The sequence below is a fragment of the Platichthys flesus genome, chromosome 13, assembly GCF_949316205.1.
Source record: "Platichthys flesus chromosome 13, fPlaFle2.1, whole genome shotgun sequence".
Classification (NCBI taxonomy): Eukaryota; Metazoa; Chordata; class Actinopteri; order Pleuronectiformes; family Pleuronectidae; genus Platichthys; species Platichthys flesus.
The window spans coordinates 15,621,369-15,638,908 of record NC_084957.1 but is presented as its reverse complement, the minus strand read 5'-3'; the positions used below and the strand labels follow the sequence as shown (position 1 = coordinate 15,638,908).

General features: G+C 38.3%; 1 protein-coding gene across 1 annotated transcript in view; it reads right to left on the bottom strand.

The window, feature by feature from the left end:
- The window catches only part of st6gal2a (ST6 beta-galactosamide alpha-2,6-sialyltranferase 2a), a 47,516-nt gene that overhangs the window by 8,967 nt on the left and 21,009 nt on the right, over positions 1–17,540 (bottom strand). The window contains exons 4-6 of the mRNA XM_062403064.1: positions 9,031–9,128; positions 8,667–8,768; positions 2,957–3,131 (exon numbers count right to left, since the gene is read on the bottom strand). Of these exons, the coding sequence (XP_062259048.1) occupies positions 2,957–3,131; positions 8,667–8,768; positions 9,031–9,128 (375 nt within the window). The remainder of the gene's footprint in view (positions 1–2,956; positions 3,132–8,666; positions 8,769–9,030; positions 9,129–17,540) is intronic.

The window sequence follows — 17,540 nt, the reverse complement described above, 5'->3', positions numbered from 1 at the left end:
AAGTATCCATCAGTAAGACGGATTCCAAGGTACAGCAGTGTGCAATGGAGGAGTCAGACCAGCCATGTTAATGGACCCAGTTAAGAGAGCGGGAGAGAAATGGGGAGAACTTGGAAGAGAAATAAGAGCACAGCAGGAGAGGGGGGGGAGGTTAGATGATGTTATGTAAGATGGATGTCATCAGAGCACAGAAGTCACTGATTACGCTGCGGTAATTCACAAGTAACCATTGATTTGCATCTGTTGCTACATTGAATCCTGGCCTGTAGCTGTCACTTTGTGACACTGGATGTAACTGTGAGACAAAACTTCCAGCAGTGATGAACATTAAGGTTTACATTTGTAGAATTTTATATCATTTGTTCAGGTCGAGGTATGAATAAAATGTGAATGATCATCACGTCATATTTAATTCGAGATTGTTAGACTTTTAACGGCAGACGCTGATTACACTTGTTTTATGACCATGATTGGAGAGATTAACAGACAGATGAAAGTGTAAACCTGGGGAGGTGAAGAGGAGGAGAGTATCTTGTTTGTCATAGTTCATTGTGCGATATATACGCATCACAAAGGTCTGCTTGAACTGCGATAAATGGTGCCATGCATTAACCATCTGCATGTGAATATATTTGGCCAATCAGATAGAGCACTGTTTCCCTAGATAATAAATTAAAGTAGTCAGATCATTGACGGCTTTGTTGCCATGTCTCCCTAACAGAAGCAGTAATTGACGACCTGTGCTTCCCCATTCATTTCCTGTGGAAAACGGGTCTTGGCTCTTGTTCATACACTGTAAAAATCATTTATTTGGTTTTACTAAATTGTATTATGTAAAGTGGTTGCAAAAAATAAAGGTATCCAAATCAAGACATAGATATATTGATTGTACTTATTTTGTTCAGCAACTTAAAATACATTAAGGGTTCCAAAACACAATCAAAACTGTTAAATAAGCCAGATGAAACATGCAACATTTACAAGAGGTCAGAATCCATTTTTTAAGTAGGCTTAATGCACAAGGGTGCTTTGAACCAAGGCATTTTCCACATGAATGATAACAGGAATGTGTGTTTGGGAGACATCACAGCTTTTGTGTGACACAACAATACGTCGCATTCCAAAGAAACTAATTATTTTTGAGAGTATTCACAATTTTGAAAAAGAGAAACTGGGGGGTTCCTGTCTTATTATAGCTTGAACCCCTCATATAGCAGGCCCCAAATAATTTAGAGATGCATTGTAAAGTCATAGTTAATCAGAAAGTTCTAATTTACAGTACATTAGATTATACACAAAAGTCTCAAGCAGGGAACATTATTAATGAGTATGTAGGCGGTGAAGGCTTACCACGCAATAGGATTAAAATTTCAATCAAACCCTGTATGCTTTTCATTCATGACATCTACTCAATAAGATGTTAATGCCTGTGTAGCAGAGAGTTGTCATCCAGGATCAGTTCCAACGATCCGTTACAGGGAATCAGCAACAACGTTGGACGATGGATGAAAACCAACAGGCACTGCACTGGTTAACTAAAAGGAAAGTCGTCTGCATGTAGGCTGCAACTGTCTTTTGTTACACAGTTTAAAATGTGTTGTCTTCTTGCATATTAATTGCTACAGGCCAGTAATGCTCATCAGCAGCAGAGGAAGGAGGATGGAAGAGATGACCGATAGAGACTGATGTTTGTGTTTTCACAGTTTTCATGATTTAATTGGATTTTTGTTTTGTTTTTTGTTGAGTTCACGTGCTGCAGAGACTTTGCTGCTTTTTTTTCTGTTCTGACCCTGTTCCTGATAGCATGAGTAAGAACCAGTAAGATCATCAATGAAGAACTTTATATGGCTCACTGTATTACTAACATAAGATATATCCTGTCTGACCCGCTACACTGCGTTCCCACTCAACATAAGCTCTGCAGAGCCTGAGGGGAACACCTGCATATTTGAGGTACATCAGATGGATGCATGTACCATGTAGTCACATCCTTTGACCAATCAGGTACACCCATTGGCTGTCAGCTTCCCTCAGATGAATAGGGGTCAATGTGGTGGTGACTGTGGTGGCTGAGGAGCACAATTTATATGCTCACTTCAATATCTGCACATTTATTGCAAGTAATATCGTCATCTTAATACTAAACAATGTTATTGCACATTGCAGGTTTTTCTCTTATCGTGGAGGTCTAGAACAATTTATCTGAACCTCAGAGACTATGAATCTAAAATACCTGCTCTACTATTAGATAGTCCTTGCTGGATTAATGAGCCTTAAAATAAGCAGTTTCTGGGTAATTGTACTGCAATGTTGCTACAGCTTTTAATTTGAAAACAAAACACCTAGACAGCAAAAAATTAATCTTGAGATATTTTCAGTATAGTAGGTTTGTTTTGTACAAAATACACGGAAAAGTTTGTTAAAAATCTGAAAATCCTCCAGAGGAAATGTATATGAGACACAAATGTCGGAGTCAAAGCTTCTCCTGACAGCCTCCAAATAAAAACTATGTCCGAGTGAGCATCGGGTCTGAAAATATAAATATGTCTATCAATTATGATATTAAATGTCCACTTGTTGGAGGCAAGACTTCTGCCATAATTGGATGTGCTCTGTTATGTGGCTTTTTCAGGGGTAAAAGATATTGAAATTTCTGAAAATCAAAGTCGATATTGATATGCTGTGTAGTTTCTAAGACTGGTGCTATTCCCACAACCCACTGCATGGGCGGTCGGCTTTGGAGTGCATTGCAAAGCCATGCTGAATGCTAATAATGTCCCTGCACACACTGAAGATAAAAATGTCATCATGTCTTACCATATGTGTATGTGTGTGTGTGTGTGTGCTCCTATATCTGTTCCTGGAGCAGGCAAGGAAATGATAAGACTCCAGAGGCTGGAGAACAGAACAGTTGCACACAGCATGCATACAGACTGTATATTAATGCAGTACTGACCTATGAAGCCAGATGAGGGAGGATTGGGCTGGATGTTCTCCTGAGTGTTGCCCTGAATCACATCCCAGAGTTGCCACACGTAGCTGGGGTGAAGGATGTAGAACGCCTTGCCAGGATGGAGCTTTCGGTGCTCCACGTACGGACCAAACAGGTTGTAGTCTGGACTGGTGTACCACTTGCAAGGAGGAGACAGTAATTAGATTTAAAATTTCAATTGTAAGGTGAAATTGAAACACAGACCTAGAGTCATTGAAAGAAGTGGGTCCCCTTTAACTCAAGAAAGTATTTAATCACTGAGACTTGATTTGAGGGTTTGAGCATCACTGTTCAGAATGGTGTACAGTGATGCTCAAACCTAACAGGCTCTTCTTTTTGTCCCTGCCTGTTGGTTTGTTTGTCAATCAGCAGGATTATGCAAAAACTACTTAACAGATTTCTGTGAAACTTGGAAGTTTAGGACATTGACCAAGAAAGAACTTTGAGTATGCATCGCAATAAAGAAGCGGAACCAGGAAATTCTTAACATGATGAAAGTCATATTTTGATATTAACGCTTTGGTTAATATCACCAAATCATCATCGTCGGTTGGCGGTTCGATTCTTGTCTCCCCCATTTCTAATGTCCAAGTTTCCATGGTTGTAACCCCAAATTACCCCCCTCAGCTGAAACGGTGGTGAATGATTGATGTTTGTTAGAGAAAGTGCTAAATTGGAAGGCAAAACTCAAGACAAGAAAAAAACACAAAATAAACACACAACATATATTTTTTCATAAAGGTGCTCTGTCAACCAGCCAATCAAATTGATTGTGGGGTGGAAAGGTGATGTGAAAATGCACTGCGAGAAGCTCAGTGAACACAACAAAAAGAAATAGATAAAAACCAATCAGTCCTATGTTTATCCATTCATCCGATTCTAAAAACATCTTTTATTCATCTTTCTGATGAAATTCAGATCTTTCATCAGACCTGAAGGAGAAAAATTCGCTTTGTCTAAAACAAAGCTCTTATACGAGTCTTATTTTTACTTAACATATTTACATTGTGTTTTATTTGTCAATAACTGATCCTTTTCAGAAAAATTGAAGATTTAAAACAAATAGAGAGGCACAATGATGCTTCAGTATGAACAAATCCAGGTGAGGCAGTTTCATAACTCCTCTTCAAAGAGAACAATATTTCTTCATGCTGAGGTTCATGATGCTGGTTGTACAGTCGCTGTGGCTCTGCTCTACATTTCATTTGTATTCTTGTTTCACAGTTTAGCCGTAGCCTGATGTTTTATTCACATATGTTTTTTGTCGTAACTCTTTTATGATAAAGATAAATAAATGATGAGTGACGTACAGTCACTGCCGTGCACAGAACAAAATGGAACTAAAACAGAGTTCATGTAATGTACCAAAATAGCCAATAATATACAAATAACAAAACATTTGTTCACTCGGGAGCCTGTTGAACATTTTCTACAAACATCAACGCAAAGTTCAGACATTATTATTCTGGCTTGTAAGCATCTGAGCTGCAGGCGAACAGGGATTACATTACATGTCATTTAGCTGATGCTTTTATCCAAAGCGACTTACAATTAGTACACTCAACATTCATGAGGGAGAACCACCACTCTAACCACTAGGCCACACCGCCTCCAGAGATGACATCAGATGCTTTCTTTATCCTAGTCTACAATCTGCGGATATTATCTTCCCCCATTCAACTACGTTTATTTTACAAACTATGTGCGTATAGACAAGAACACAAACAGCTACAAAAGTTCAAACAACCATGCCGGGCCAGTAGGTTGCGACATAGTCTATATCAACAATCCGTCAAATAGCGAAAAAGAACACTGCAACACAAATAATATTGGGTGAGGAGGACGCCTGTGGATGTCGGTGCAGTATTGCCAAATTTAGGTACAAAATTGTGATATAGCATAGCAGTGCTGACCAAACGTATAGGGAAACTAATATATAGCTGCCATTGTTGTTGTTTCTGGTGCCGGCTCATTACACAAAGCAACAATTCTACTTGGTTAAAGGAAATCATCTCCCCACCTAACATTTGGGAGCTGCTGCTTTATACCAACAGCAGAATAAACAGATTTATGAGACACACCCATTACTGTGGTAATTACAGTAATGGGTGTTACTGCAGAGTCTGTGATTGGCTCTAAGCTTGTCACCCTGGAGGAGGTGGTGGAGGACAGGATGCTGGCAAAACTGCTGGCAATCATGGACAATCCCTCTCACCCCCTCCACAAAACACTGGACAAGCTAAGGAGCAGCTTCAGCCACAGACTCATTCAACCCCGCTGCTCTAAGGAACAATACAGGAAATCATTCCTCCCAACCGCAATAAGACCGCAATGTACAACTCATCTACCTCTGTCAGAGCCACCATCACAGAACTGCACTAAATATACCTGTCTCCTTGCACTGTTTACCCTTACTTCACATCATATGTGATATGTGTTAATATAAACCATATTGATACTATATATAATTTTATACAATAATATTGTCTTTTGCACACTCTGTCTACATATTCTTACACTCATAGTATTTTATATTATCTATTGTATAGTCAAATACTTATATTTATATTTATTCTAATTATACCTCTACTATATATCATATCATATTATATCATACTCTTTGTATATTATTTGTACACATATTTATACATGTGTACATGTTATTATTATTATTATATTGACTATATTTACTATTATTATTATATATACTGTTGCTGCCATTTTTACTATATACTGCTATTATATTGGTATAACTACTATCATATATGAATGTATATTATGTTATATTATATACTATATATACTGTACTATTTGTATATACTGTCTAACAATAACATTACCAGCATATCATCAGTACTATTACCATCATCTTGCCACTGCACCTTATCTACCTATTTATCTTGTGTTTCTGTTGTTATCATTTCTACCTCAATATTTTGTATTTTATTCTATTGTATTGTATTTTATTGTATTCAAATGTACCGGCTGCTATGATGACTTAATTTCCCTTCGGGATGAATAAAGTAATCTATCTATCTATCTACTGTTGCCGTCATTACAGAGGTGCACCATTTGGTACAGCCCTGACATAGAAGATTGTTGGCTAGGCTATGTCGCTGCCCTCAGGGCTTTCACATGTGAATACAGAAGCGTTTGAAGCCGGCTCCCCCTCCTCCTTGATGAGTTATACACAGACTTATCAGTGCAATCTTAAAAGAGCAGTAAACCCCAACAGATTTTAACAGATAGAGGCTTGGCTCACTATGATGAAAAGGTGTTGTCAAAGCCTCTTCCCAACAGACTTAATAAAATAATCACCACACTAATCCACTCTGATAAGGTCAGCTTTTTCCTCAACAGAAGAGAATTATTTTATTATCCTGCCAGAACATCTTTGTGTTTAATGTCTCAGTTTGGTTTGATAAAAAGAAGCAGCTTAGAATTGTCAACATTAACAAACTGTCTTAAAACAATTTATAGATCCACTTAACAACCATGTTGCACACAGAAAATCTCTGTTTATACACTCAAAACCTCTGTTCTATGAAGGGGCCTTCCGGTTGCCCGTTTTGTGTGTTTCCCTTTCATTTTGCCATCATTTTGCCACATTTTGCCATGTTTCAAAAGCGGAAAACATTTCTCCTGAACAGTCCAGCTGGAATTCCCATCTTTCCACCTGATCATCATCTAAACATCTGTAAATTGCCCAATTTATTTTTGGGAAGAATTTGTTTTTACTTAGGTTGAGCAAAGATGACTTGATTGTATTCTATAAAAGCTCATTTATGCTTACAGTTAGATAGTCATATGGAAACGGACTGAGCATTCGGTCCTAGACGTCAGTTTGTACATATTTGTGAACTTCTTCTGAAAGGTGACAGATAAGGACGTAACTGAGCAGTGCCACCAGAAATTGTAGGGGATTGTAGGGGCAGTGTAGGGAATAGCTCAAGAGAGATAACCAAATCACATTTTCAACAATGGTGGTAAGAAACTACATACTTCTATATGATGTTAGTTTGTTAAGAGGTTTATTATCACAACCTCCCCCTACGTCGCAATGTTCTTCGTTGTCAAACTCCACTCTGCATTGCCCTCTAGAGGATGTATTGCTTAACAACCACAGCTTAACACACGTCTTAATGTAAAGCACATATTAGAGGTATGTGGGCAGTGCCGGTTACATTGTTTAAAACTGAGGTAATCTCTTTTTGTAAACGCAGCATAAGTTAGCCTTAATCCTGCTGCTTACCCTCCGACATGGTGTATAAACATATATGATCCTGCGCAATGAATCAAACCCTAAGTGATGTATTTAGTGTGTTGTGTATTGATAAAAATGAAGGTCAGTTATAACAGTTCCAATGAAATGTATCTTTCCTATACATTAACACTGTCGTTAACTCTATTAGGTCACCTCTATTGCAACAGTAGAGCTGCACACAAGAACGTTTATGTTTCCATAGATAACATCAAATGAAGTACCAATTACAGTATATACAATAATGTTATTGTATTTAGGTATGGTAGTAGTTAGTTTACAAAATTATACTAAATACACACATTATATTCATTTGGAACTAGATTAGCGTGTGGTTAACCCTATATTTATAATATATTTTGATTGTTCTCCATTTTGACTACAATATGTTTTATATGTTTTTATTGTCATGTTGTTTTTAATAAGTATTAGTTATCCCTTCATAAACAAACACGCCTACTAAATAAGATTAATTGAGAGCAGTACGTCCTTAAGACAGACTGACCCCAAAAAGAACATAAAACGAACCCATCACCCGGCAACATCATATTCCTATCCTGTGCTTTGTCATCAAGGCTTTGTTCAGCTTCAGGTTTCCTCCCATTAATTACCTCCACTGTTGCGACCCCCCCACAGTCTAATTAGTCCCACCACAGTTTCACAATGAACCATCAATACTCTAATTAGCCGATTTTTTTATCTCTTTTCTTTAGTTGGCTGTACAGCATGTGGCATATAAGAGCTTCACCTGCTTCTGACAAAGCTGTTTTGTGCGATGATGCTGGAAATCTTTAGAAAAATGAGATAACAAGCTAAAGGCCTCCGCATCTCCGGGAAACTCAGTGTTGCAGTCGTGCTGATTTGAAGGGACTATTTAGAAAATGGAGGTTATTAAGAAAAGACAGAGTTTTGTCAGTTTTAATATTCCAATACATTTTCCAGATGATTCAAATCATTAAGAGAGCCGGCCACCTGCACCATGCAAATCAATTTTAATTGCAATGTGCAGTTTTTAATTTATTAACCTGATCACGTAGATCATGGATAGTGGCAGCAAATCATTCCCTGAATAACAATTGTAAGGAGAAAAATTGAAGTGGATGCAGCAGAGAGATAAAAAATAAAGCTTTGTATAGACAGTCTATGGTGGGGACGTGTGCAATCATGTGTCAGAGGCATTTGGAGGGCAGGAGGAAGAAGAGATAGATACGAAACAGACAGTGAGAATGACAAGTAGTTGGAGGAGCAGGGTCAACTATAGTGGTGGTAAGTATTGATAGTATATTTGTGTTGGAATGACCACTGTGCTCCGGTGGTGAAGCGGCAAACTAATTGAAACACTCCACACATTAATAAACATTATTAGAACACTTCCCATCCTCTCACCATGACCTTGGTTTCACATCAACCTACCTTGTGTAAGTTGACAGTGTAAGGTGCAGGGTCCCAGGCCACCAGCGTCACGTTCTTGTAGATAGAGCTTGTGTTGAATCGATGCTTCGGATTGGCCAGGATCTGTAAAGGGATATATGGCGTGAACAATTTCAATTGAAACCAGCGTCACGGCCAGAATGTCCTCACAGCAAATAAATCTGTGAGGAGTCACGAGAGCCAATTAGCACAGCTTAGCATAAGGACTAGCAACAAGAGGTTTCGTCCGAAATTGCTTCCATTTTCATAATTTACCATCAGATCCATATTCAGCAAGTGTTTCAATGGCCCTCCATTAATTAATGACTCATTAACATGCATCACACAAGTTTCGGCTCCCACTCACCTGCGAGTTGATGATGCGGATGGTGGTTTTGTTACCCACGTCTCTCTCGTATCCGTCTGTAGGTGCAGCGTTGAATCGTAACACTGCATCGTGAGTGTCTGAAAGGCAAAACACAGACAACGGCGCTTGAAGCAGGTAACAAACTGACCTTGAGTTAGACATGCTATATGTCAGTATATGTTTGATATTTAGAGAGTTCTGAGGTTTGGTGTGACCGAACAAATCAAGTAAGAGTAATTTTCTCATCCTCTTCTTAGAAACTGAATTCACTTTGCAAACAATGGAGTCAACCTTTATTGGTCCTTCAAGATAATACAAGTCACTTCCGTATTGGCTTCACTATCCGGACCGTAGATCATATATAAAGATGGACGTCCTGTCGGCTCCCCGAATAGAAAACCATAGCTTCTCGATAGTCTCCTGGTGGTTGGCTGCAATAAAGGTCTGAAAAAACCCGACTCCTCCAAATTAGTGGACGGGACATGGACCACGCAGAAAAGTCAAAGGGACAGCAGACTGTGGCTCCAAATGCACAGGATGGAGGCGTTTAAATGCTAAAATTAATTATGCTATTTCTTTAATATCCAGTCTCATTTTTACAAAGCAACCCTGTATTCTACATCCACGTGTTGTTTGTGTTGTTCTTATAAAAGGTTCTTCACAGTTCGAACTTGTCGGCTTGACGGATGGTTGTAGTAACAATTAGGAACTTGTCATTTGTGCCAGTCTGTTGGTCAATCCTTCAGCTCCATCTACCCCCCCGTTCCTCATTGATCTGACACCAGAATAGATGATGCTCCACCTTCTGATCTGATTCTCCTTCATCACGGGACATCAGTCAACTGTTACAGGATCATTTGACATTCACTACAACACTGTGGACTACAATCAGGAAACATGCGCTCCTGAGCTTGTCATTGAGTTTGCCCTCCCTGGTTCCATGGTGATACATTAAACATGTCTGCTGCCCGACAGCCACTTTAATGAATTTTCAAATTTCCTTAAAAGCAAAACTTGTTTATGAACATGCAGCATGCATTATTCAATGGAAGTTTCATTTGTGTTTTCCTTTTTATAAACTATTTCATATGTTTTAGGTATTCTATTTTATTTCTTCTTTGTATTTATTTATGATCATTATTTTTTCATTTAACTATTTTCACAGTCTATTACAGTTTTTCACAATTGTTAAAACATGTTTTTCAAAACAATACAGTTTTCTCAAAACTGCACACAGAAAACTGAAAACCTCACACACAAAATGCTAAACCTGACACTCCCTTTGCAAGATGACTCTTTGCCATCAAATCTCTTACCTGTTCACAAAATGGAACTCGCGTTTTCATTTGGTACACACAGCCATATTTTCAAATGACACACACATACCATTCATTGAGTACACACAACTAAGCATTTGCTTGCACACTACCAAGCATTTACAGCACACTGTAGTGCAAAACTGAAAACACAATCATCAAAATGGAACACACCATATGAATGACAGTGACTCTGGAGAATGTGCCATTTCTCTTTTTGTAAAATGTCTCAGTGTAGGCCTACTTTCTTCATAGTCAAATATAAAACAGCTCACAAATATGCATTAAAAAATAAGGTTTATTTCGGTCCTATCTTGCCAGAGGGCCTCATCCACATCACAGGCAATGTTCTCCCTGTCCAAGCAGCATTGGAAGAAACACCTTGAGTGGCGCATGAAGCCCTGACATGCCTCGACACTCACATCGCCACAAGCCTCCTCCATGGCCTGGAGCAGTGGGACCCAGTCCCACTGGTTTTCATTCATATACCTTCCACCTCCAAGCTGAAAAGAATTCCTCAATAGGATTCAGGAAAGGAGAATAAGGTGGAAGGTATAGAACATTGCAGCACACATTGTGATGTTCCCACCATGCTGGCCGTGGGCCTCAACAATGGCCCGCTGGCCAATGACGTTTCTGCCCCGTCGCCTCCTCTTCAACAGGTTGAGTCCCACCTCATCAATAGAGATGTACTGGTACAACACATGAGCTGTGTCATGCTCCTGGATACGTCCTGGGTTTGTTCCCTTGGGGTTGAATGCAATTATTGTAAGTCGCTTGGATAAAAGCGTCAGCTAAATGAAATGTAATGTTATGTTAATCCGCTGACACAGACAGCATGACAATGCAAGTTACAGTTTGGACACAGAGAGGTCAACACAGTGGGCTACAATGGGACACTGTAGAAAATTAAAAAATATTAGATTACAGGTACAATACATGCATGTGTCAGTGCTGAATGTTGATACTTACAAGCACAAACTCTCACTGTAACTCCTTCATGCCTGTGTTCCGTTCAAATGGGACCCTGAACGCTTGTTTCATACGCATGGCATTCCTATGAAGAATACGCTCCAATGTAGAGAGGCTGACGTTCTGGAAGTTTCTAAATGTAGCATGGTCAGCCAGGATCATAGTTTTTATTTGTCTGAGTGTGATAGAGTTGTTCTCACGAACCATATCTACAATTCCAGTCTCCTGTTCGGCTGTGTAAATGAGGTGAAATTGCTCAACAGACCTGAATGTTTAGAGATTTGAGTATTTGTGTGTTGTAGGTTGATGCTTTGAGATTTTACTTGAGAAGTGTGTGGAACAACTGAACATTGTGTGTAGTGTTTTGAAAACAAGGTGATGTGTAATTGACATCAGAGTGTAAAGAATGAAAGTCAGAGTCTAATGCAGATATGGGAGTGTGAAGTAATGCCAACTTGGGTTGAGCGATTGCAGTGTGTCGACGACTGTCAGCATTTTGTGTGTGAAGTTTTCAGTTGTCTGTGTGCAGTTTTGAGAAACCCTTTATTGTTTTGAAAAACGTGTGTTAACAATTGTGAAAAACTGAAATTTTTGTGAAGGGGGGGAGGGGGGGGGTTGAGCAGGCCGGTTTACATTACTGTAGTGTTCTCTGTGTGTACCGAAATAAACCTTTTTATGCTGCATATTTGTGTGCTGTTTTATGTTTGACTATGAAAAAAGTAGGCCTACACTGAGACATTCAATTTTGCACTTCAGTGTGCTGTAAATGCTTGGTAGTGTGCAAGCAAATGCTTAGTTATGTGTACTCAATGAATGGTATGTGTGTGTCATTTGAAAATATGGCTGTGTGTACCAAATGAAAACGCGAGTTCCATTTTGTGAACAGGTAAGAGATTTGATATCAAAGAGTCATCTTGCAAAGGGAGTGTCAGGTTTAGCATTTTGTGTGTGAGGTTTTCAGTTTTCTGTGTGCAGTTTTGAGAAAGCCGTTATTGTTTTGAAAAACGTGTGTTAACAATTGTGAAAAACTGTAATAAAAGATCATCACATGTTTATTAATCAGCGGAGACTGCAGACATATATATATATATACATATATAATATGAACTTGTTCATCTCGTAAAATAATATTTTGGGTTATTGAACGAGAATATTCAAATTCTGTATGTGGTGAATAAATAATTTTCCAGACTCCAGTTTAACTGCCTACTTTACATCGGGCAATAACATCCAGCCTTTCTGACGTGTTCATGCCAAAATATTTCTATGAATATTTATCAGTCATTTGAAGACCCATCTGCCTTTTAACCATACAAGATAAAGTGATGCTTCACTTTAGATCCAATTTTTTAGCTAGTGGGCTGGCAAACATTTTTTTTTGTATTTTCTTTTGATTCCGTCTCAGATGAGCCCTCCAGGTTTGAACCTGCCAAGGGCTGCAGCTCAAAGAGAAATTTGAAAAATACAACCCAGGTATAAATAGTGAAAGTGAGATATAACATCATCATGACAGAATAAGATTGTCTGACTGAAATATTTGAAACTGTTCTGAAGTCTTTCATTTTTCAGAAAATTGGGTTAGTCAAATAAAATGGTAAAAAGGTTTTATTTCATTATTTTATCATTTCAAAGCTTTTATATGCTATCGCCAATTATCCTACAAAAAAGTGAAGGGAATCAAAATTTCATATAAAAATAGTTTTACAGAAAACTATTAGTTTTCTTGGGTCTAGTGGCAATTTCAAATGATGATTTATTGATTTATTCGGCTGGCTGTGGCTCAGGAGGTAGAGAGGGTCATCCACTGACAAGAAGGTCGATCTCTGTGGTTCGATCTCTGGTCTGCATTTTGTACTATCCTTTGGCAATACATTGAACCATGAATTGCCTCTGGCTATGCTTACAGGGTATGAATATAATAAATCCAGTCCACTTACTGTTACACAAAGTTTAACTGAACAATCCACTAAAATCAAACTGCAGAAAAACACATTTCAGAAGTTTCATAAAACCGTCACAGTTTCTGACGTTGAAGTATTCACAAAGCTCATATCAGCATCATCCAATCAAGAACTGAGCTGATCTCCGGTCAGCAGCTCACTTCTCTCATATTTAATATTTACGACGGGCACCTGTTATTATATTCTGCTGACTTTACATTTACGTCAGCGTGTTTGAAAGGCTGCAAGTAAACTGCGGCTTTCTCCAGCTGTAAGTGGCCTGTGAGAGGGAACTCATTAACACAAGCATTATTCATACTCAGAGAGGATGATGTATTAAGGTGATGCAAAATGTTAGTCTATCAGGGTCACTCAGATTAAACCTGCATGAGCCCACTGCTGCTCTGCTGATGTTGAGGTACATGTACACATACATTATAAATTAATTTACAGTTATCGTTACTGAGATGCAACATTTTTACAACACTCTGGGACTCGGAGAAGACGTGAGAAACCAAATAAGGTTATGTTGATTGTTTGATCTCTTATACAGTTGATGCAGTTGCTAGTTTTGCTTTCAACTCAATAAATCTGTCACAGATTAGATGCTGCTAGTTTCACTTACTCCAAAGCAGTGTCAGAGGAAGCGCTTAAACATTTTACCTCAGGAAAAGTACTAACAAATAATCAAAAAATATAGTTAGGTAAAACTACCTTAAAAAAACGTGCACATTCACTTTGCTACATTAAAAGTAAAAGTACTTGCAGAGTGTAGCCGGTTCCCCTTTTACTACATCAACTGTCCCGACTGTATATTTGTTTATATACAATAATAGTCGAACACTGTCTAATTAATGAAGAACGCTACAGATGATATCTGCTACTGAAATCTAGTTGCCATAATTATTAATGGCTGGAAGAATTGTATTGTGCTCTCGTTGAAGGAGGCAGGGTCTTATGTTACCTTCCCACTCTGATTGGATCAGTCGAAAAATTCCCCGCTTATTATTAACTACTTTTAGAAATGTAAAACATAACGTGAACATGTTATGCAATGTTATGTAGAGAAGTGCAGTAGAAGGTACATATACCTGCGGATACATGAAAATATACTAAAGCGCAGTATTTATTGAATGGACTTCGTCATGTGCAACCATTGCTTCAAAGTAATGCAACTTTTTATGTCTCAAAAGTGTCATAGGACAACAAAGAACCGTCGATGTCTGTTGTGATGAATGTTGTCCGGCCGTGTTTCGTCTAAGTCAGAAAGATCTTTCTAAAATTAAAATCCTTTTGTCACCTGCTTATAAATTTGGTTTGACCTCGACTATAATATAATTCACTGCTCTGGAATAAATCATGACACCACTTATTACAGTATCATATCTCTTACCCAACCTCTTTTCACCGGCTTCATGTTAGGTTATAAATTTCCATGATGTTGGGTTATAAATTCACATGATGCACTCACACTGAAGGTTTTAAATGGCCTTGGTCCAATAACATCGCTAACCCGTTAACCTTTTCTGTGCCAGAGAGTCACCAATATCCACAGATGAAGCCTTGGTGGGAATATAAATTGTAAATGCTGAAGAGTTTTGAGGGTTTCACCTTTACATATTGAATAAGGCACACGGCAAGTTTTTATTCATAGCTTGTGTTGAAAATGTGTCTACAGCATGTAAATGTCCCCTTTAACCTTGTTAAAGAACTGCTCTGCAAACAAATTATCATCACTGAGAATCAAATCAATTAAAATTAATAAATTAAACCCCAACAGAATGTTGATAACGGAGTAATTATTATGAGGTCATTCCTAAGCAGCTAATTCAAACCCTCAGGTTTCATTCTCTCAAATGTTGGATTTCTACAGACATTACATAACTGTAAATTAAATGTCATATTGGATTTTATTTCTTTGCAGACTTTATATCATCATAAAAATAAAAATCTCTAGGTTGTAAGATTATGGTTTACTTTACTTTTCAGTTTTTGGCCTGTTACACATTAAAACAAGTCAAAACTAGTTTGATTATTAAATATAGTAGTTAGTAGAAGCTCTAGCAGCAAGTTCTGTGAGGAGACGACCATACCTGAGAATTTTTGTTATGCTTTTGTTTATACATTGCTATTTTTCTCTGCCTGAAGGTGGGACAATTGGATAGCACAATGACAAACTAATAGAAAATTTGAAAAAATAAATGAAAGACTATTTATGTGATTATAGTTTTGCTCAAATTAATTAATTGGATCACTAAAATTGAACTTATTAATTTCTGTGTCCCAGTCAAATCCACACTGTCATTTTTTATATTTCCACTAGAGGGCACTAAGTCAACAGACACAAAATGGTTATATCCAGTTCTACCATCGGCCGTAAAAGCATTACGTTTACAGAAAACACAAACTAAAATAAGAGTCAGGGGCTTCACTCACAGAGACTCAGAGCTTCGTACTCATCACAAACCAGGATTTCACACTCCCAGAAATAATAATCAAAGATCAAATACTTACTTCAGCATTAATACCATCAGTAATATTTGTTGGAGGACATTAAACACGATCATATATTTTCTCAATCGCCCGTGTGCTGAGTCTGCTGATCAGTCTCCTGACCACATGATGGCAGCCATGCGCCATTACACATCCAGAAACCAAACCAAACACTCGGTTCGTGAGCACGGAGCTGCAGCTGCTGAGAAACCCTGTAATCTAAATGTCAGCCAACCTGCGACTGTCAAGGAAAAGAGGGGGTATGAATCTCTCACTGGCACATGGAGGTGAATTCTCGGCCTCTACACAGCTGCATCACGTGGGTCTGGGTTGTGTTGCAGTGTGAGGGCAAGGACAGCGGTGTGCAGACAGATCAATGCACTTTGATTTCCTGTTTAAGCCAAACTGAGAATGAATGTGACAAAGGCAAGCTTCCCCCAATGCATCTGAGGCTCTATGATGATTAAATCCACTTTGTTACATTTGACTCATTCATCAAGATGCTAAGTTTCTCAAGTGTCCCCAAAAAAAATCTTTGTTAAGGACTGAACAGCTCGAGGACACAGTCCAGACAACAACCTGCTTCTGGTTGACTTACAGACATACGTGACGGCCCCTGGAGAGGGTAGTCATTAATAACATTTCTGTGTTCTCACATTGACTCTGAAGCCTCTTTCTTGTCTGTGGTTTCTAGAAATATGTGTGTCAGAAATTGGAAAAACGAGAATGTACGGAAATTTGACGCAGACATTCACTTCCTGTGTTTATGGTCATACAAATGGACAGAAACGAAAAACAAAGATGGAGGACGATGACACACCAGCACAGTTTAAACACAAGGTCTGGTTTCCAAAACTGAAGTCTCTTTCCTCCTGCATTTCTTCTTCGACATATTCATTGATTTCTTATAAATAATTCATGGTTCTTGATGAAACAACTCAGGCATGTTTGGGAGACTAATATTTATGAGTGTGTGCAATTTGGTGCAGATCCAAACAAAAATCTGTGGTTTCATAAGGGGACTGTTGGGCCTTGCATAGGTTTACACCTACTGTGCATACCTCTGTGCCACTCTGGTTTCTTTCTGTGATTCAAATGTCCTTTTTACTCCGGTGCTAAAAATATAACTAAAAATTTAACTGAGAAAGTCAAACAACACGGTCTCCTGCTGGGTATGTATGTGACATTGCAGAAAACTGAGCATTATACTGTCAGATTTACATTTTCTTCCCATTGTTGTTGTTCTCATCAACACAGCGCCAGATGTTTCCTCCACTCTGCCCAGGTGTGGACATTATTCAGTTGCTCTTGTTACTATAACACAGTTTGGTTTCTTCAGTACTTTCTGGAGTATTTTTGAAAGCAAGTAGTTTCACTCCTAAATATTTCTAGTTCGAGTGTATCAATTCACTATATTTAAAGTTTAAATGGTGACGAAGTAAAAATATATTAAAAAAACATAACAGCGAAACAATGCTGCAGGTTAGTCCAAAATCCAACACAACCGCTGTGTTACGTGACCAACAGGTGCATGCTGGGTATGGCTTGAAACTAAATATTTAATATAAATTAATACTCAAATACAGAGGATTCCTTCAGTTGGAAACTCTAAGATCACTTCCATCATCAGTGAAATGTGCACCAGCTTTCCGCTGTTTTTAATAACCCATGATCTACCCAAGAGTCCATTAATAGTGAAGATGCATTGAAATACAAATACATATTTCCCAGGATCTGCATTTAATTCAGTGGTTTCATCCGGTATCATTTATTAACCTTCCTCATCTTA